Source organism: Sarcophilus harrisii, chromosome 5, assembly GCF_902635505.1.
Source record: "Sarcophilus harrisii chromosome 5, mSarHar1.11, whole genome shotgun sequence".
Lineage (NCBI taxonomy): Eukaryota > Metazoa > Chordata > Mammalia > Dasyuromorphia > Dasyuridae > Sarcophilus > Sarcophilus harrisii.
The window spans coordinates 287,460,377-287,480,809 of NC_045430.1; the positions used below are offsets into that span (position 1 = coordinate 287,460,377).

The following is a 20,433-nucleotide window of genomic DNA, read 5'->3' on the forward strand; positions in this document are numbered from 1 at the left end:
GGAAGCAGGCTGGAGAGCTGGATAAGCACATGGGCTGGCCCACTGGCAACCCCTCGACACAGGAGCCCATGCAATTAACCCTCTCCCCACCAAAGCTGCAGGGAAAAGTGGAGCCCCAGAGAGACGGTGCTGCCCCCACGGGACCCCAGCACGGGATCCAGCAGCTATCCTCAAGAGCCCCAGACTTCCAGGCAGGAGTCACAAGATCCAGGGCGGCTTACACACACTCACTGTGGCTCTCAGAAAGCAGCCCTGGAAAGGCGTCCAGGGCAGCCGATTTCCCAGAGATGGGCACTGTGATGCCGCGGGGCTCCCAGGCCCACATCTCCAGCACCGGGGAGCTGCGGGGAGCCTCCGGCACATGATGGAGGCACAGCGTTGAATTTAAAAATGCAAACAGAGGGACGGCACACTGACCAGCAGACAGAAACAGCCTCTCTCCAAGTCAGGGAAAGGAAGGGAACGAGTACTTAGTAGGTACCTACTGTGTGCCAAGTTCTATGCTAAGCACTTTTCACAAACATGATCTCACTGCATCCTCACAACTACCCTGGGAGGGACAAGCTATGAGGACTCCCATTTAACAGAAAGGGGTTAAATGGCTTGCCCAAGGCCGTGTCTTATTTGACCTCTGGTCTTCCTTACCTTCAGTGCGGGCATCTGGGACAAGGGCTTTCCTGCTTTTTAATGAGGGGTGGGGTGGAGGGGGAGAAGAACCAGCAATAAAGACCCTCCAAAAAGGGAAGAAGCAAGACAGGGCCATTTTTAACGTTCCCAGACAGTGGAAGGAAGTCGGCAAGCAGAATTCGGAAAGTTGAGGAGCCGTGTTCTGTGCTTTTTAAAGAGTGAGTCGTGTCCCAGGGAGGATTCTCCTCTTCTGCTCTGATGTACATGGAAACAGTCGCTCTCTCTCTTTTTAGCGCTCATTAAATTTAGCACAAAATACCTATTTTAAGGGCACCAGGAAGAGAAGGCCAGGCCTGGGGAGGAAGCCTTGGTCCAGCAGTCAGTCCTCGGGGGGGCTCCCGGAGGTATCTGCGGGCCACCCAGAGGGCACCAGGCCACCATTAGGGCCACACCGGCACTTCCCTAAGACACGGCCCACAAATTGCAGGGACCTGGAGGGTGCCCCCATCTGCACGGCCGGCCTGGAGACAGGGAGCTGGCTCGGCCTTTCTGGAGCCCGGTTGGTAATTATGAAGAGAGAGACAAAGACATCTGGAGCCCAGGACCGAGCTTCTGCGGCTGGGTGGGCAGCTAAGTGGCACAGAGGGCCCCATCTGGAGTCGGCCTGAGCTTAAATCCCACCCCCCACACTCCCAAGCGTGTGATCCTGCCTCAGTTTCCTCATCTGCCAAATGAGCTGGACAAGGAAGTGGCCCATTCAGTCACAGTCAGACCTGACCAACAATTACCAAACGACAAGCGCACATCAAGTCCTTGGGGGCAGCGACTGTTCGTTTCTGTGAATCCCCAGAGCCCCTGAAGCTGCAGGCTTGGTGAGGAATATGGACTCGACACTCCAGGACTGGGCTCTGGGAGCCCCCCACTCCCGACTCCTGGACACAGAGGCTGGCGTGGCCGCCTTCTCCAGCCAAGACCACAAAGGCCGGCCCGGGTCTGGTTGGCCGTCCTCTCCAGACTGGCAGACCCTGGAGCCTCCGCATCCCGGCCCTCCCCAACCAGAAAGTGAGGGAATCACAGGGGAGAAAACAATGTCACCAGGTACAGATCAGGGGGGTGGCGGACACTGCGCTCGTTCTCCCGGAGTCCCAGAAGTCCTGGGGGCTGCCCTGAGATCTCTTGTGTGGTAACAGACTTCACAATGCCCTCAGGGACCTGGAGGGGGAACCTGGGCTGGGAAACGCCCTCCCAGGAAAAGGCACGGCCGTGCTTTTCCGGAAACTGAAAGTTGTCATGTTAATCATAAGACGTGTCCTGAAGCCCGGGCGCACGCCAGGGGCAGACACATTCCAACAGGCCTGACTTAACCCTTGTTTTCCACCACCCTCCCTGTGCCCTGCTTCCTGTGGGGGACACGGCAGCCACGAGCCTTTGGGCTCTTCCACGGCCCCCCCGCCAACCTCCAGTCCCCAGAGGCCACGGCCCCATCAGGGGGATCCCCGACAGACAGGGATGAGGTTTGAAGAAGGGAGCCGAGGGAAAAAATGACGCCTGGGACCCCAGGACTCCCCCTCTGCTGGATGTCGGGACCTATTCTGTGGGAGCCCCCCAGCTACTTGGCACACAGAGCCCTTCATAAATGTATTTTCCTTCACGTTTGCTCACCCAAGGGTCTCCCAAAGCTTTCCTGGGGGGCCGGCCACCTGGGCCTCCGCCAGCCCGCCGAACCGCAGAGACTCGCCTTGGGATGGCCGCCGGGTCCCCAGGCGGCAGCCCCCAGAGCCCACTTCCCCAGGAAGGACATCGCCAGGCTACAGGAAGAAACAAATGGCGGAAACCCCTAGAAGGGGCCTTCCACAGAAGCGTCCGTACGCCCCAAGTCAAGTCTCAGCACAAGCAGCAAGGTGGCAGACCGGGCACTTTCCCCAACCAGCAGCAGCCTCATGCGCCCCAGAACAGAAAGGACGGCACCAGAGGGACTCAGGGAGACTGGAGCCCTGGGGCTCACTTCCTCCCAGCCCCAGCTCTCAGACCATCCTAGGACCCAGACCCTGACCCTCCGACCTTTCATGAACCCCCCTCCCCAAACCAGTCCTCCCTCCTCCTTCCCAGTGCCAGGAAGAGCTTGGCCCCGGGCTGGGAAGTTTGCTCAGGCAGCTACGGCCCCTCCATTGGGGGCCACAGGCCCGGAACCCCAGGGCTGCCAAACTCTGGACAGGCCGAGTGGACGAGAAAACTGGGCAATAAAGGGCGGGCAGAACACATCCCGCGTGGCAGGTCGGAGGGGGCCCAACAGGCCTAAGGAAAGAGCACAGCCTCCAAATGGGAGCAGCCACAGTCACTGAGGGCAGAGATCTGGGTCACTGAACCACAAATTGCCCAGCGTGGGAAGAGGCTGAAGTGCTTTGAGACCCAGCCCCCGGGGGGAGCTGCCATCAGCGGGGAGAGAGTCACAAAAGGAGAAGGGGTGCGCGCCCTCAGGACACCTTTGTAAAAGTCTGAAATGACCAAAGGTCTCAGGAAGAAGACAACTCAAAGATGCTGAAAATAAAGCAACGGGCAAATGCGAACCACGGAAGGATGCGGCATTCAGATCCCCTAAAGCAAAGGAAAAGGTCGGGCACCTGGTGGGGGGGAGGGGGCACACCGCAGAATATATGGCCCGGAGTCCACCTGTGGATCACAGAAGACCCAGGAGTCCAGAGGCCCGGAGTCCACCTGTGGATCATGGGCTCCCAGAAGAACAGGCCATGACAGAGAAGCTCAGTGCCAGAATAAAGGAAAGGGCAGAAGGGAGCAGCCCAGCATTTCTGAACACAGAAAAGGAAGTTCAATGGAAGGAATTCACCTCCGGCTGGAGACTCCCAGACTCCGACTGCTTCTTAAATTTCACAGGCCAGTTCAGAAACAAGTTGGGCAAGGGATTTGGAGAAAGGTCTCCAAGCACAAAGGAATGGGCACACACACTCACACACACGCACCCCACCAAAAGAAGGAAGGCATGGGGGCAGCCCAGGGACCCCATCTTGCAACACTAAGCTTGGTCATACAAGACAAAAGGAACATCTTCAATAATAAAGAGCTCAAAAAAAGCAGAACCAGTGAGACGGTTTGCTTCCAGAACCCTCCAACAAGAGAAATGTCAGAAGAGTGAACCCAGAAGCCGGAACCAGGCAAGGGAGCCCGAAAGAGATTTCTTCCTCAACATATCCAAGGGACCCGGTGAAGGCTGCGATCTGGGGGAGGTAACAGCAAAGGGCTGGGGAGGGAGCAGCTGGCAACGCCCTTTGTCCAGGTGAGCCTTCCTCTGGGGTTTCTTGATAAAAACATCTAGGAGAAGGGGAGGCTCATGTGGCCAACACCAGGGACCATAATTTACAACAGGTTTTAAATCAATCTAGGACCTCAATATCGACCAAACAAGAGACAGAGCAAGAGATGAAACATAATCCTGAGACCCGAAGGGAAGTGATCAAACAGGATTTGCATCAAATTTCTCGGATAAAGGGTTGGAATCCGACACACACAATAAATGAATGAATAAATTAATATGTATGTGTATACATACATATGTGGATACACATACACATTAATTATATCTAGATAGATAGATAGATAGATAGATACACACGCATATACACACACATAAGATTAAACTATTCCCCAACAGGTTAAGGAGTCAAAGAATATTAGCAAACACTTCTCAAAAGAAAAACTGCCAAGAATTCACAGCACACAAATGCTCCAAGCCACTAACAATAAAAAGAGAGATGATTTCGCAACAGCCCTTTTTACTTCACATCCTGCAACCTGGGAAAAATGTCAAAAAATGGCCACAGTCTGTGCTGGAGGTCTATGGGAAGTTGGGCAAACTGAGAGAGCCTTGATGGAGCTGTGAAATGGCACAAACATTTTGGAAAGCAACTTGGAATTACGCAGATAATGTGACTAAAATGTCCATATCCTTTGAACCGGAGACTTGGACTTTTATGAAGAAGAAAGTCCTCACAAACTCCAAAATATTTATGGCAGCAATTTCTGTGAGAGCTAAGAATTGGAAATAAAGTCAACGGCCATTGATTGGGGGAGAACGAAACATTTTGGGTATGAGAGTATAACGGAATAGCCCTGCCCTGTGAGAAATGATGCTTGTGATGAAGAGAGGAGCCTAGAAAGGCCTGTGTGAGCTGCCACGGAGCCAAGAAAAACGACATACACAGTGAATACAACCATCAACAACCATACACCAAGATACTATAAGCAAATTAGGAGAGCAAGGGATAGTCTGTCTATCTGTCGGATGTGCAGAGAAGGGAGGGATTTATGGCCAAAGAACTAGAGAACATTATGAAATGCAAAAAAGATAATTTTGACTACATTTAATTTAAAAGGTTTTGCACAAACAAAACCAATGCAGCCAAAATTAGAAGAGAAGCTGAAAGGTGGGAAACAATTTTTACAGCCAACGTTTTCTGATGGCCTTATTTCTAAAATACAGAGAACTGACTCAAATTTATAAGAATAGAAGTCATTCCCCAATTGATAAATGGTTAAAGGAGAAAAACAGACAATTCTCGGACAAAGAAATTAAAGCCAATTCTAGTTTTTTTTTTTTTAAATGTTCTAAATTACTCTTGATTAGAGAAATGCAAATTAAGACAACTCTGAAGTACACCTCACACCTCTCAGATTGGCCAAAATAAAGGAAAAGGTAATAGTAAATATTGGTGAGGATGCAGAAAAACTGGGACACTAATGTGTTGCTGGTGGAGTTGTAATATCATCCAACTATTCTGGAGAACAATTTGAAACTCTGCCCAAAGGGCTATAAAACTGTGCAATCCCTTTGATCCAGCAGTGTCTCTACTGGGCTTGTATCCCAAAGAGATTTTAAAGGAGGGAAAAGGACCGACATGTGCAAAAATTATTATAGTGGCAAGGAACTGGAAAATGATAGTCCTCGGGGAATGACTGAATAAGTTATGGGAAATGAATGTTGTGGAATATTATTGTTCTGTAAGAAACGACTGGCAGGATGATTTCAGAGACACCTGGAGAGACTTACATGAACTGATGCTGAGTGAAATGAGCAGAGCCAGAATACTGTGTGCAGTATCAGCAAGATTATGTGATGCTCAAATGTGATGGACTTGATTCTTTTCAGCAATGAGATGATCCAAGGTCATTCCAATACACTTGGGATGGAAAAAGCCATCCATAGCCAAAGAGAGAACTATGGAGACTGAAGCACATCAAAGTGTAAACTGTCACTTTGTTGTTTGTTTCATTTGTTTGTTTGTTTTCCTTCTCAGGATTCCTTCCCTTTTGATCTGATTTTTCTCGCACAACGTAACAAATATGGAAATGTTTAAAAGAAATGCACGTCTTGGAGCTCTATCAGAGGGGAGAGGCAAGGTGAGGGAGGCAGGGAAAAGTCTTGGAACACAAAGTCTTACAAAAATGAAGGTGGAAAACCATATTTACATGTATTTAGAAAAATAGAATACTACTGAAAAGGAAAAAATAAAACAAACACACGCCAAAAAACCCAAAGCCAATGTGACAAAAGTATGGGGATGGAACAGGTCACTGAGGAAGAGCAATGAGAGGCTGGCCCCAGCGGGGGCCCAAGAGGCTGACTTGTGGCCTGGGTTCTGGAGCCTTCTCGCTGTAATTATCGGCCGAGCTGATTTTTCTCCCTCTCTCTAAAAAGTACAGTTTGTCATGGGAGTGGCTCTCTGAGAGGGAGAGGCGGGTAACCATGATGGTATAAGAAACAGACTAAAAACTTATTTTTAAAAATTAATACAAGCCACAGCTCAGCATCCCGATGAGTATCACATCGGTACATATGAGCCACATCTCAGCGCTTAGCAGGGGTCCCTCACGGCCGGCTGAAACCCAAAGCCGCTTCCCGCTACAACAAGGCACCGGCCCAAGGAGCAAGAGTCCGCCGACTGGCTCCAGGCCCCGGCCGGACCCGGCAACCTCGGAGCTCTTTGCTCCACAAGGAATGAGTGTTTTCAAAGGGCTCCCGCTTCTCCCACAGCCTGTGAAGCTCCCGCTGGTCCCAGGAGCCCGACAGAGTTCATGCTGGCCACTGGAAGCCCAGCTCAGCCGCTGGGAAAACAAGCCAACCAACAGGAAAAGGAGACGGCGTGGTCCGGGCCAGGGGGCCCCCTGAGCACAGAGGACTCGGCCAGCTCCCAAGGGCCCCGAGCAGCGCTCCCTGAGACGCTGGATGCTTGCACTCCGGCCTCGGCTACAATGCAGCAGCCAGGGAGCCTGACCCCCATCCTTTTCACCCTGCTCGGCCTCAAAGCTGAGCCAACCCAATTACATGAAAGGGCCCGACTGGGAGAAGGAGGTGTTGGGATCTCCCCCTGCAGCTGAGCCTGGCTGGCTTCCCCTGGACCTCCATCAAAAGAGACCATTGGGTCAAATGGCCTCGGGCTGCACCCGGCTTAGGCCTGGGTCTGTGAGTGTCCCTGAGGCTCAGTGCCCTGGACCTCCACAAGCCCATGGGCTCCAGCAGGGGCCCAGGGAGAAGGGCCGAGGTGAGAGCTGCCTTGGTCCTTCTCCGGGCTGACCTCCCCCCACCCCCCGCCTCATGCTGCCAGGCATTTGGGCCCCTGGGACAAAAGGCAGCTTCCCCGCTGGGCACGGGGGTGCCCACTCACACACTGACCCTACCTCTGCTGCTGCGCCCATCGCCTCGGGCCAGGAACAAGGACCCCACAGCCGGTAACTGAACCGGGGCAATGGCAGGCCAACCGGTGCCCGCCAAGACGCCCCACGCTCTCCGCCTGGCAAGTTAAAGGCACTTTGGAAGCTCCTACTGTGTGCAGGGGCATGAGAAGGCGCTGCGTGGGGCGGAGCCTCGCTCCCAAGAACTCCAGCTCTGGGGGAGGGGCGATCCCCGAAGATGGGGGGCAGGGGAAGGTCTCAGCCAAGGGCACGTCTGCCCCATCCACACACAGCACTGGAAACAAGCTCTGTCCCTGGCCAGGCCACAAGCAAGTCCAGCCCTGGAAAGCCCCAGGTGCCCCAGAATCTTTCCCCCCGCTTCTCAGCCCCGTGTCACTTGTTCACTGACACCTCCACGATTTTCCCGCTGAGACAGAGCGTCCCCTGGCCCCCCACTGTCCCAGCTCCACGGGGACCTCCCAGCTGTGGGCAGCACTTCCAGCTGCTGGGGACTGTGGCCTCCACAATCCTGAGGGCCAAGAGCCAGCCACGGTGAGCCCCTGACTCAGCCCCTTCCCTCTCCTCGGCTGCTCCCCACCTGCTGGGCGCCCTCTCCACAAGCAACCTGCGGGACCAGGGATGTCTACACCGGGCTCCAGGCCCTCGGGCCGGGAAGGTCCCAGCGCTCTGTCTACCACCCAAGGCAGCGTGGGGGTCAGCACCAGGCCTCCCCAGAGCACCAGCTGGGGGTCCCGGCCAAGCTGTGACAGTAGCCTGAGCCGCAGCTGGCCCCCAGCCCTCCTCTCCTCTGAAGCCACCCTGGAGGAAGGGGGGGTTGGAGGGAGAAGAGAGGAGGAAAGGGGAATGAGGAGGGAGGAGGGAGAGGGAAGGGGGAGGGAGGAGAGAGAGGGAAGGGGAAGGGAGGAGAGAGAGGGAGGGGGGAGAGAGGAGGGAGAGGGAAGGGGGAGGGAGGAGGGAGAAGGAAGGGGGGGGGAGAGGGAAGGGGGGGGGAGGAGGGAAAAGGAAGGGGGAGGGAGCCTCAGAACAGGCTATCACCATGACAGCCTCAGACCTTACATAACATCAGAATTAACTCAATCTTCTTTTTAATTTGACCCAAACCACAGGGAACAAGAGCACGAAAATGGCAGCCAGCCGAGTCCACTGGAACAATCCCACCGGCGAAGGGGGAGGGGGGGAGGGGCAGCAGCTGCCATCAGGGCCCCAGGGACAGGGAGAGGCACCAGCAGGGAGCCAGAGCCCCGGCCCTCCTGAGGGGGATGCAGCTCCTCACAGGGTCCAAGGGCTTCCTGAACTCCCTGTCCCAGAGCTGGCGCCCTCAGGTTGGGACACAGGGCAGGGGGAGGTCTCCTGCCATGAAGAACATCCAGGACAAGGGCGGGGCAGAAATGGGTGCGAAGGGAGGACGCCCCACCAGTCGGGGTGCCCCCACAGGAGCCTCCCAAGACCTTGCTGCCCAGCAGGAGGAGAGCAGCCCCACAGAGACCCCGGGCCTGACTGTGGCCCGGTGGCAAGGGGGCGGCCCCGGCACCCGGCCGGTCAGGAACGGCCATCCCGGGCACCTCCACCCACAGGAGGCGGCCAGAGCCCAGGGCCGGAAGGCCGGGGGGAGGCTCGGTCTGCAGGGGTGAGCTCTAAGCTCTCTGAGGCGGGGTGAGCGGAGCAGGGAGAAGGCCACGGGGTGGGGGGGTGGGGGGGCTGTGAGTTCAGGAGGTGGCAAGGAAGTCTCGGGGAGGCCTCAGGGCTCCCCCTGTTAGTGTCGGGGCTGGTGAGGCAGCCAACGACTGGGGCTGAAAGCCTCTCCTAAGCGACTTCATTTGGCTCTTCCTTGAAAGCCCCTGACCCTCCCTCCCCAGCTCTGTGAGGGGATTAGAGGCAAACTGAAGGTCAGAAAGACTAAGGGGCAGGACAGGGTGGAGGCAGGGAGAAAACAACTGTAACTGCTGACACTGATGTTATGCCGACCCTGCACACTGACTGTCGCACTGACGCTGTCACGCTGACACTGTCTCATTGTCACTGTCACATTGACACTATTGCATTGATGCTGTTGCACTGTCACACTGATACTGTCATACTGACACCTGCACTGACACTGTCACACTGACACTGTTGCACTGACGGTCACACTGACACTGTCACACTGACACTCTCACACTGATACTGTTGCACTGTCACACTGACACTGTTGCACTGATGCTGTCACATTGTCACACCGACACTGTTGCTCTGTCACTGGAAGAAGTGGAAGCCTGCTGAAAGGCACTAGAACCAAAGGCAGGTGTTGAGACCCAGAACAGAAGTGAATGAGAGGGCTAGAATCGCCAGTGGAGGGACCTTAGGGCACTGAGGCTGGCCACCCCACCCTGGGGCCTCCCCTTCAGCGTGAAGCGATCTCAGTGTGCCCCCCCCCCAGCTCCAAGCACGGTGAGAGGCCCAGCAAGCACCCAAAAGACCCCCTCGGCACCGGGGACTGCACCCAGAGACAAAAGCTGGACAAGCCCTCTTTCCTGGGCTCACCGCACACTCTGCCCTGTCCAAGTTCAAAAGAAACTGCAAAAAAGAGCAAGCTGAGAGGTTCCAGACCTGTCTGGGAATGTCTCTCAGCATTCTCTGAGCCAGGCCCTCCCTGCAGGACATTGGGTCCCCATGGGGGTCCCTGAAGAGGGCGGAAGAGAGTGACAAAGACAAGAGACAGAGAGAAGCCCGCTCCACTCCACGGAGGGGCCTGCTCAGGACCTCTACCCTCTTCCCCGACGTGACTCAACCTCCCCAAACTTCTCAATCCGAGCGCCCTAGCTTGGGGATTCCCCCGGGTACAAGCGGAAAGCTCTGCGGGAGGTTCCCAAGCCCCAGGCCAGGAAGGGGACCTGTCCCTGCTGCAGAACGAGGCGCAGACATGGCTGAAAGGGCAGCCGACTTCTGGGGTGCGGAGGCGGGAGGGGTCCCAGAACGGAGAAAGGGGCCCTGGGAGGGGATCTGGGTCATCTGACTGAGCCAGAGCATTTTCACCTGGAGGGGAAGAAGAGGGAGACAACCAGTGTGAATGAGTGTGTGTGTGTGTGTCTATATATGAGTGTGTGTCTGTATGTGAGTGTGTGTGTGTATCTGTCTGTGTGTGTCTGTGTGTGTGGGAGTGAGTGTGTGTGTGTGTGTGAGTGTGTGTGTCTGTGTGTGTATCTCTGTGTGTGTGTGTGTGTCTATGTGTCTGTGTGTGTGTGTATCTGTATGTGAGTGTGTGTGTGAGTGTGAGTGTCTGTGTGTGAGTGTGAGTGTCTGTGTGTGTCTGAGTGTCTGTGTCCGTGTCTGTGTGTATGTGTGTACAGACGGAGTGACTGCAGACAGATGAATGTGCCGGGGGCTGTGAGCACGTACAGGACCACCCACCAAACCCCGGAAGGAGCGCGCTGGCCAGACCAGCCAGGGGGCCCCAGCACAGCCGCCGGAGCAGGAAAGCCAGGGACTGTGGAAGGGAAGGGGATGCAGGGAGCTTCTCCGGGGCTCTTGGGTAACATTGTAACTATGCAGAGAAACATTGTTGCAAGGGTGGGGGGAGGGGCACCACAGATTGAGGCAGAAAGTTCTCCCTGAGTTTAAATCCGGCCTCATGACACTTCCTGGCTGTGTGGCCCTTCCCAAGTCCCGTTGCCCCGGCTGCCTCAGTTTCCTCATCTGCCAAACGAGTCGGGGCAGGAGAAGGCAGACCCTGCAGTTTCCCTACCAGGAAGACCAGGGGAGTCAGCAGCACAACAGGGTGCAGGGACCCCCAGGCCGGGCTGCTGGAGGCAATGCCGGGAGCCCTCCTGAAAGGGAGGTTCTGGGAGGAGCCTCCAAGAGAGGCCCGCATTCCAGGGCCAGGCGAGGCCGGCTCAGCCTCCACCCGTCCCTCTCGGAGGGGTCTGGTTGCCTGCGCTCCGCTGGGAGGGCCAGAGCCCAACTCCTGGGAGGCACCTTGCTTGCTTCCCTTGTAAGGAAAGCCCCAGGGCGGGCCCGCCTCTGAGAACCGCTTCCCATGCTGGGTGTTATACCCCGGGCCACCCCCTTGCCCCCACGGTGCCCACACGGGCTTTTCCCCGAGAGATTTCTGCTTGTGTTTCCCCTCTAAGGCTGAGCTGAGTCACCAATACAAACAGATGACAGGGAGCCCGGACCCCCAAACCAGCACGACCTCAGGCTAGGCAGCAGGGACAAGGGCGGCACGGCCGGGACCCCCAGGGTCACACGCCTGCCCCTCCTGCCTGCGCAGCCACCTCCACTGGGCTAGAGCAGCCTTGGCCGGCCTGTGGTCAGACTGCGGGGCCCAGAGCACTCTGGGGAGGAGCTGGGCCCAGGCCTGGGGCGCCCGAGGAGGGCGTCGTAGAGAAGAGGGCGCACCGAAGGGGGAAGGCAGCCACGTGGCCGCCCCGGGGATCCCCGGTGGCAAAAATCCTCATTCCCGGGAGAGAAAGGGGGGCACTGAACCCCACTGGCTCCCGGATCATCCCCTGCCCAGGGTACTTCCCCCTCTAAGTTACGGCGAAGACCAGATCGGCTCCTCTGGGTGCGCAGGGTGGAGGGCATGTCCAGAGAGTCCCAGGAACTTTCAGCCAGAGGTCCCTGGGCCGGGTCCTTCTGCCCATCCTGGACACGGAGCTGGGCACAAGCTGGGCCCGAAGAGCCAAATTCAAATCCAGATTCAGACTAGCCGTGTGACCCAGAGCAAGTGCGCCTGCCTGCCTCAGTCTCCTCCCCTGTGAAATGAACTGCGGAAGGCAATGGCAAGCCACGCCAGCCCGTCTACTGAGAAGACTCCAAACAGGCTCACGAAGAGCGGCACCTTCTGAGGGCTGACCCCAGCACGGAGGAGCCTGCGCGCCTCCTCATTTACTCAGGAACTCCTGGCAGCTCTCCCCAGCCGGAGGGCCGCGGGCAGATCCCCCGCCCAGCCTCCCCTGGAAACCCTCCCCACAAAAGGGGGCCGCACCTGGAGGGGCTGCGGCACCGAGGCAACTGGGGGCCCCAGCTTCCAAACTGAGACACTGGGGAGCACACCCCCGGCTGACGCACCGGTCACCAGAGATGGGTGGGGGGTGTTTGGGGGCGGCTCCCATGGCGTGTCTTGGGGAAGCTTCGGCACCGGAAGCTGAGAGAAGCCAGCTAAGGGTGGGCACGGGGTCAACCAGGGCCAGGCCTCTCCCCTCCCATCGCCATCACCCCCACCGAGTCGGGGCCTCCTGCACAGGAATTCCACCCACGGTTGTTCCAGGAGGAATAAAAAAATACAGAGCTCCTGCGTTCCAGGTTCCTTCAGAACCTCTCTCCTTCCTCCCTTCCTTCTTCCTTCCTTTCTGAGAGCCAGGAAAAGGTGAGAGGAGGCAGAGAAAAGCCAAATTCAAAACTTTGAATGGTTCACAAAAACCTTTAAACTCAAAGAAAGGGGCTCCAGGACCATCCACCTCAAAGCAACCGAGCCCCAGAAACTTCCAAAAGCAAACACGAGGTCTGACCCCATCCATCCTGGCTGCGTTAACGGGGGCCCAGGTGTGGAGGGGGCCCCTGGTGGGATGGAGGCAAGGTGTGAAGGAGAACCCTAGTGTGAAGGGGGCTCTGGTGTGAAGGGGGCCCTGGTGTGAAGGAGAACCCTGGTATGAAGGGGGCCCTGGTGTGAAGGGGGCCCTGGTGTGAAGGAAAACCTTAGTGTGAAAGAAGGCCCTGGTATGAAGGGGGCCCTGGTGTGAAGGAGGCCCTAGTGTGAAGGAGAACCCTAGTGTGAAGGGGGCTCTGGTGTGAAGGGGGCCCTGGTGTGAAGGGGGCCCTAGTGTGAAGGAGAACCCTGGTATGAAGGGGGCCCTGGTATGAAGGAGACCCACCTTTCTCTCTTGGCCCCTCATGCCCCTGGAGCTGTCCTGATCCCTATTCTGGGACTTCTCACCCATCTCTAGATCCCCCACTGGAGAACTTTCCTTTTGGAAGCCGTCTTCCCCATGGGAAGTTTCCTGAGGGCAGGGGACCCGACACCCAGTTGCCAGGGAAGGCTGGGAGCTTTCTCCCTGAGGACTTGTCCTATCGTCTGTAGTTGAAAACTGTGAACAGCCTAAGTTTAGGGCTCCAGGTCACACCTCCAAGAGAGATCTCCAAGAGCCTTTGCCGCCCCAGCCCCAGGCCTTCAGCAGAAGCATGGGAAGGCAGAGGAGTCTGATTCCGCTCCAGGAGAGAAGGCCCGGCCAAACTGAGAAATCTTCCAGCAGGCTGCCAGGGTCACTGACACTACCAGGAGACTTAAGGTCCCCGGGGCCAGGCGCTGGGAGCCACCATCAGCCCCAGGACCCGCCCCCAAACCTGGGAGCCGCCATCAGCTATCAGCCCCGAGAGCCGGCCAATACCCCCGGGAGCCGACCATCACCCCAGGAGCTGCCATCAGCCCCAGAAGCCGGCCATCAGCCACCAACCCCGGGAGCCACCATCAGCTCCGGGAGCCGGCCCCCAGTCCCAGGAGCCGGCCATCAGCCACCAACCCCGGGAGCCACCATCAGCCCCGGGAGCCGCCATCACCTATAGGCCCCAAGAGCCGGCCACTACCCCTGGGAGCTGGCCATCACCCCAGGAGCTACCATCAGCCATCAACCCCAGGAGCCACCATCAGCTCCGGGAGCCGGCCCCCAGTCCCAGGAGCTGGCCATCAGCCATCAGCCCTGGGAGCCGCCATCACCTATAGGCCCCAAGAGCCGGCCATCACCCCAGGAGCTGCCATCAGCCATCAACCCCGGGAGCCACCATCAGCTCCGGGAGCTGGCCCCCAGTCCCAGGAGCCACCATCAGCCCCCAGCCCCCAGGCCTGGCCGGCCACTCACCTTGATGGGTGCCCGGCTGAACTTGATCTTGCGGTTGGCCGGGACGTCGTCCTCCTCAGGCAGGCCGCTGATCTCCAGGTAGTCCCTGCTGGGCTGATAGTCCAGGTTCTCGTCGCTGTCCTCCTGGTCCTCGGGCTCCGTGCCCGCCTCCCCCCAGTCTGAGTTATACCTGGAGCGCACCCGGTAGACATTGTAGTCCGTGTGCATGTAGACGTGGGAGCTCTGGGCCGCATTCCCTTCTTCAGGGACCCCCTCTTTGCCAGGGACATCCCCTACCAGGCGGTCCCCGAGGGCTTTTGGGGCCTCGGGCTCAGCAGAGGGGGGCTGGAGAGCAGGCAGCTCCTCGGATGCCGCTTTGGCCACATCGTCGGGCCCGGCCGACTTTCCGGGGCCCCTCTCTTGGTGGAGAGTGGCCGCTTCCTCGGCTCCCCGGCCCGGGCCGTCCGGTGCCTCGCCTGCAGCCTCGGGCCCCCGGGGGTCTGGAGGACCCCAAGAGTCGGGCTCCTTGAGGGGGCTGGGCACCTCCGCTCCCGGCCCCGAGTCCTCTTCTTGGTTCTCGCTGAGCGTGTCCGAGTTCTCAAACACCGCGCTGAGCTGGCTGACGGTGGGGGAGACAGCCTCGGGCCGGGAGCTGAGGCTGTCCAGGGAGTCCGTGCTGCCCCGGTTGGACTTGGCGGCGGGCCAGTCGTCGGGCGCCTCGGCCCCCGGCCGCTCGGACTGAGGGGAGCGCCGGCTGTTCCTCTCGAACATGCGCCGGGTCTCGGAGAACTTGGAATAGGACGGGCCATCGTGCAGCGTGTCGAACCTGCTGATGCGCTCCGACACGGACGACTCCAGCTTCAGCACGCAGCCGTCCGCCTTCTCCAGCAGCCGGGGCGGGGAGGGGGGCCCCCCCTTGGGCCGGGCTTTGGGGGGGGCGGCCCCGCTCTCGCTGGGCTCCATGCCCATCTGCATGAAGAGGTTCTTGATCCTGTTGACGTTGGAGCCATATTTGCGGCCCCTGCTCTGCTGGGAGCCCTCGCCCTCTTTGGCCTTGGGGTCCCCCTCGGCCTTGGGCTTGTCAAAGGCGCTCTTGAGCGCCTGGAATTCCGTGCGGTAGGCATTCCGGTGTGGGGAGGCGCTCCGCAGGGTGCTCCGCTCCCCCGTGGGCTCCGTTTTCATCATGATGACATGGGGGCTGCAGAGCCCGCGGGCATGGCCCGGCACGGGGGGCTGGAGTCCGGGCCCCCGCGCTCAGGGGCCCGCGAGCGTCAGGAAGCGGCTGGGCAAAGGCACAGAGGCGGCCGAGGAGGCTGCGGCGGCGGCTGCGGAGCTGGCGGAGCCGCCCACGAGGCTCATCTGCAACAGACAAACGGGGGGCTGGGGTCCCGGCCCGGCGAGGGGGCGCGGGGCCGCCGCCCCCACAAAGCGAGCCCCGCGCCCCCCCCCCCGCACGCGCGCACATGCACACGCGCACACATGGGGGGAGGCGCAACCCTCCCTGCGCAGCAGACACCCCGACAAGGGACCGGGACGGGGAAGGAGCCTGGGGTCGCGAACCCCGGGCGGCCCCTGCCCCGCGGATGCGGCCCCTGCCCCCCGGATGCGGCCCCTGCCCCCCGATGGGTCCGAGCCCTCCCCCGTGCCCCCGCACGCGAGCACGCGCCCACGCACGCGCTCACCCACCTGCGCCCGCGCCCCGCGGCCTCGCAGGACCCGAGTCTTCTCTGTGTCCTCCCAGTCCTCTCTCAGGTCCGAAGGTTAGCGGCCTTCCTCCCCCCCCCTCCTCCTCCCTCTTCTCCTCCTCCTCCTCCTCAGCAGCGGCCTCCGCCCCCCGTGCGCGCGCACAGAGACGCCGCGCGTGACCCCGGCCCGCACCCGCGCGCGCACGCGCGGCGCCTTCCGACGTGGGGGAGAGGCGCGGGTTGAGGGGGTGGATCCCGGGCGGGGCCACGCTGCAGGAGGCGGGGCCATCCCGAGCGGGCGGGCCGCGGGCCGTGGGGGCCTTCCCTCCGCGAGAAGGACTGGGACCCAAGGGCCTGGGGCGTCTCTCCATCCCGCCCCCCGCGGCGCACCCGCCCGCAGAGGCCCCGGGGCCAGGACCGGGAACTGAGGGCGCGCGGAGCCAGGGCGGGCGGCGGCGGGGGGGGAGGGGCCGCCGACTTCGGGACGGCCTCCCCTCGTTGTCCCCGCCCCCGGGGGCGGGGATCCCGCCGGGCTAGCGGGCCCCGCCCCCGGCCGGGAGGGGGCGCCCCGGGGCGGAGCGGGGCGTCCGCGGGCCGCGGGCGGGGGAGGAGACAAAGGCAGCTCTTTCCCATTGACAAAAACGCAGAAACCCCTTCTGTTTGGCGCGACGTCACGGGCCCCGGGGGGAGGGGAGGGGGGGGAGAATTCGGAATTGGAAAGAAACATTGTAACGTTAAAAAGTTCGGCTCAGGCGCCACTTCCAGGAGGGCTGCCCGGGTTTCCCCCCCATCCCTGCCCCGCTGCTGCTTCCCGCTCGTTCTGGATCTCGCCGGCTTGCACCCAAGTGCGGGGACCTCTCTGTGCCCCGGGGCGTCATCCCTGGGGCAGGGGCGGCAAACCGTAGCCTGCCCCCTCTCCCGCCCCTCTTGTTCCCGAGTCCAGCCCCTTCTCCTAGTCTCTTAAGGTCGCTTGTCCCCTCCACCCTCTCCCTGCCTCCCTTCCTCCCCCTTCTCTCCGGTTTCTCTCGCTGTCCTTTCTGTCTCTCCCTCCCCCCTTCCCTCCTCTCTCTGTCTCTCTTCCTCTCCCTCCCTACCCTTCTTTCTCCCTTTCTGTTTCTCTGTCTCTCCCCTCTTCTCTCTGTCTCTGCTTTTTCTCTGTGTCTCTGTTTCTCTCTCTTCCCCCCCCCCCTCCTTCCCCTATTCCAGTCCTGAACCCCAGTCCCGCATTACCAGCCGTGCTAGACAGTCACCCGGACGTCCCACAGGCCCAGGTTGCCTCACCCAACGTGTCCCCCAGCATGGCCTCGGACATTCCCCCCTCCCCCTCCCCCCGCTGCCCCCGCCTCCATATTTCCCAGCATCCTTCCAGGCCCCTATGTCAGTCCCCCTCGCCTCTCATCCCCTTCTTGCCATGTCCAACTGTTGCCCACATGCTGGTTTCTAGCTCCATGGCATCTCACCTGCTCCTGCCTCCTCCCCACTTAGTGGGGACTTTGTATATACTTAGATTCAGATTCCGTCATTAGAATGGGCAGGCTGGGCTCTCCCTCATCTAGAGCTGAGCCTGGCCTGGACATCAACAAAGGCCCCATCCTGTGCCTGCTCCCCGGCCCGGCCTCCTCTTTGCTCAGCCCCTATTTCTGAGAACATATGTTGGTGGTTGATAGAAGCTCCCCAGGATTAGCTTAATGTCTGGCAGAGAGCCAGTGCCAGCCACGAGCCCACAGTGCCGGCCATGAGCCCCACGGTGCTAGCCACGAGCCCACAGTCCTAGCCACGAGCCCCACTGTCCTAGCCACAAGCCCACAGTCCTGGCCACGAGCCCCATGGTCCTGGACACAAGCCCCCAGTGCCGGCCACGAGCCCCATGTTTCCGGCCACGAGCCCATGGTGGCAGCCATGAGCTCCACAGTCCTAGCCACGAGCCCACGGTGCCGGCCACGAACCCCATGTTTCCGGCCATGAGCCCACGGTGGCAGCCATGAGCCCACAGTGCTGGCCACGAGCCCTCCAAGTTCCAGGCGCAGCAGGAGGTGCAAGCATGTTGGTATCTCTTTAGTTTGAAATAAAACTCTCCCAGGTCTCATTTTTTGTCTCATTTTTCCCCTAGGGGAGTTTTGAAAATGCTCCACCAATTGAGGCCATTTGCTTATTCCACTTTTCTTAAATCCTTTTTCCTGAGATCCAGGGCCCTGGCTGCCCACGACACCCCAGAAGGACGGGGAGAAACTTGCTGCTTGTCCTTCACCTCCAGAAGAGAACCAAGGGCATCAGGAAGGTGAGGGCTCCACTTGCCCCTTAGCCGGAGTTAAGCGAGACACAGCTGCCCCATGTCAGCCCCACTCTTTCTTCCAGGCCCGGAGAGAACCACAGGACGGAGCCGGACAGGGAAAGGGCTCCAGTCCGTGACCAAAGGCCAGACTGGAGATTGGGGGTGGGGAGAGGGGCGGTATCTGCCATGGGAGAAGGGATTCACCTTCATGCTTTGAACCCCCACAAGGAAACCCCAGGGGCGGAGTAGTCAAGAGAGCCAGAAGCATGGGCAGCCTGGCATGAGACTTGGAGGGTCTCCACGCAGATGGCACAGGAGTGAGGCCTTTTGGCCGTGCCTTGGACTGCCCACTGGCCAGCGGCTGTCACGTTCTGGGGTCCCGGTTCTGTGTACATACCCCCCCTTGAGGGCCGGCACTGGACCGGACCACTTGGTGAGCCTGGCCATGGTTGGCCGACTTCTAAGGCCCCTGGCAAGAAAGCACCACCCCCCACCCCACCCCCAGGCCTCGTGGGTGAGAGGCTCTGTGGCTTCCTCCATTGTGGCTTGTGGGCCTCTGAATCACTCATGATGCTGACAGATCACAGGCGGCTAATTTTCTGCTTAGCAACCAGATGTGTCAGGATTAGTAACAGTGGGCGAAGGGCCTGTGGGCGCCTTTCTCACCCTCAGGTGAGGGTGACTTTTCTAGAGGCGCTGCTCTGGATTGTAGCGAGCTGCCGCCGCCTTCTCTAAAGCAGTCTCTCTGTCCACCAGCAAAGGAGCCAGAGCCTGTCCATCCTATTCCGGGGGGCTCGAGGCCCTCTTCTGCCGGCAGTGCCCTGGGCAAGCCGATGGGCACAGCAGGGCACCTCTCCTCTGCACCTTTCTCATTTCGAGACTAGCCCCAACACACCTCTGGTGCCCAAGATGCTCAGAGAGCGGGTCCCAGCCTCCCGGCCTGAGCCCCAGCCTCCCTGAGCAGCTTCCTTTGACCCTCCGAAATCCGCTGCAGTGGGGGAGGTCCAGCCTTTATCCAGGACTTTGGCTCTGGCTTAGGAGGGACCTGAGACACTGCCAGGCTAAGCAGCACCTTACCAAGATCCTTCTCCACAGAAGGCACAAGGTGGGGCTGCCCGGTCTCTGCCTGCAAGCCTTTGGGGACACTGGGGAGGACAGTGGGCTTCCCCTCCCGGGAGAGCTTGGAGAAGAGGCGAGGGGGCTACTTCTGGACCTCCCGGAGCAGTGAGTCTTTGCCACATCCAGGCAAGACCCCAAGGCTTCTGGGATCTTTTCCAATTCAGAAATCCTGTGAGCCGGGGGTCAGGGACCACGGGACCAACAATCCATTAGAAATGGAGCTCCAGGGAAAAAGGGCTGTGGAGGATGATGGCAGCGGGAAGCAAGGAGTCTGCCGAGCCTGCTAACGGCCGGACTTCAGGGGCATGAGGGGGGCGCCTAGGCCCAGCGCCTTCCAGGGGAGCAGCTGCCCCAGCTAGAGGATGAGGGCCGGTTAGCAAGGGGGCACAAGGGAAGCGGAAGCGAGGAGTACGGAGGAAGGGGAGCGCAGGGGAGACGGAGCTGATGGCAGAGAGAGGGAGCGGTGGGAGCCCGCCGGGGGCTGCTGGGACCACACAGTCCTTGCCCTGACACTTGCCACTGTAAACACTGGGAAGCTGTGGAGGAGGAGGCAGGCTGAGGCTCCGGGATTTGAGCTCCCCAAGGACGGGAGCCCCCAGAGCGAAGGCCGCCTTTTTTGGCTCATCTGAGGGTCACCATGAGTTGAGAGTGCGCCGAGTCTTTGAGTGGCCTTGGAGAAACTGACCCCTGGACAATGGGCCTCTCATCCAGGCTGAGCCCTTTCCAGGTGGGCAGAAGCTACCAGCTCCCATAGGCTGCCTTTGAAAGGGTCACCTTCCACTGCCCTGAGGCCCTGTAGCAAGCAGGAAAGCCCTCCCCTCTCACACACACACACACACACACAGACACACACACAGACACACACACACATACACATGCACACATATACATGCACAGAGACACACACACTCACACACACATACATACACAGAGACACACACACACACATACACACAATCACACACACACATACACACGCCATTAACCAAGAAGCAGGCCCCTCACAGTTTGGAGAGCCGTGCCTCTGGAGCAGGGTAAGGGGTCAGGGGTTCCCCTCCCCTTCGGAAGGGATGGGGTTCTCTGGGAGGCTGAAAGGAGTGCAGGAGGAGATCTCCACCCACCTCTTTCTGCTCCTGGTGTTTGCTCAGCCAACACCTAAACTGGCGGAGGGATCGCCCTTAGGAGAAGCTGTCTCCCTCCAGTTGGTCCCTCAGCG

General features: G+C 59.5%; 2 protein-coding genes across 2 annotated transcripts in view; one reads left to right on the forward strand and one right to left on the reverse strand.

The window, feature by feature from the left end:
* Positions 1-16,263, reverse strand: part of PPP1R9A (protein phosphatase 1 regulatory subunit 9A) — a 47,724-nt gene extending 31,461 nt beyond the window's left edge. The window contains exons 1-2 of the mRNA XM_031940293.1: positions 15,828-16,263; positions 14,163-15,500 (exon numbers count right to left, since the gene is read on the reverse strand). Of these exons, the coding sequence (XP_031796153.1) occupies positions 14,163-15,326 (1,164 nt within the window). The 5' untranslated portion in view covers positions 15,327-15,500; positions 15,828-16,263. The remainder of the gene's footprint in view (positions 1-14,162; positions 15,501-15,827) is intronic.
* On the forward strand, positions 15,333-18,982 carry LOC116419570 (nascent polypeptide-associated complex subunit alpha, muscle-specific form-like). The gene is made up of 5 exons (XM_031940294.1): positions 15,333-15,901; positions 15,960-16,138; positions 17,033-17,203; positions 18,015-18,104; positions 18,771-18,982. Exons 1-5 carry the CDS (start codon positions 15,333-15,335, stop codon positions 18,980-18,982), a joined length of 1,221 nt encoding a protein of 406 aa, XP_031796154.1.
* The last annotated feature ends 1,451 nt before the right edge of the window (positions 18,983-20,433 follow it).

Bases quoted from the DNA above. Each gene is read 5' to 3' on its own strand.
- LOC116419570 (XM_031940294.1), top strand. From the start codon at position 15,333: ATGGGGGCTGCAGAGCCCGCGGGCATGGCCCGGCACGGGGGGCTGGAG. The intron at 16,139-17,032 runs GTGGGGGCCTTC...CCCCTATTCCAG, and splicing joins GAGCGGGCGGGCCGCGGGCC to TCCTGAACCCCAGTCCCGCA. The intron at 18,105-18,770 runs GTGAGGGCTCCA...TCTCACCCTCAG, and splicing joins GAACCAAGGGCATCAGGAAG to GTGAGGGTGACTTTTCTAGA.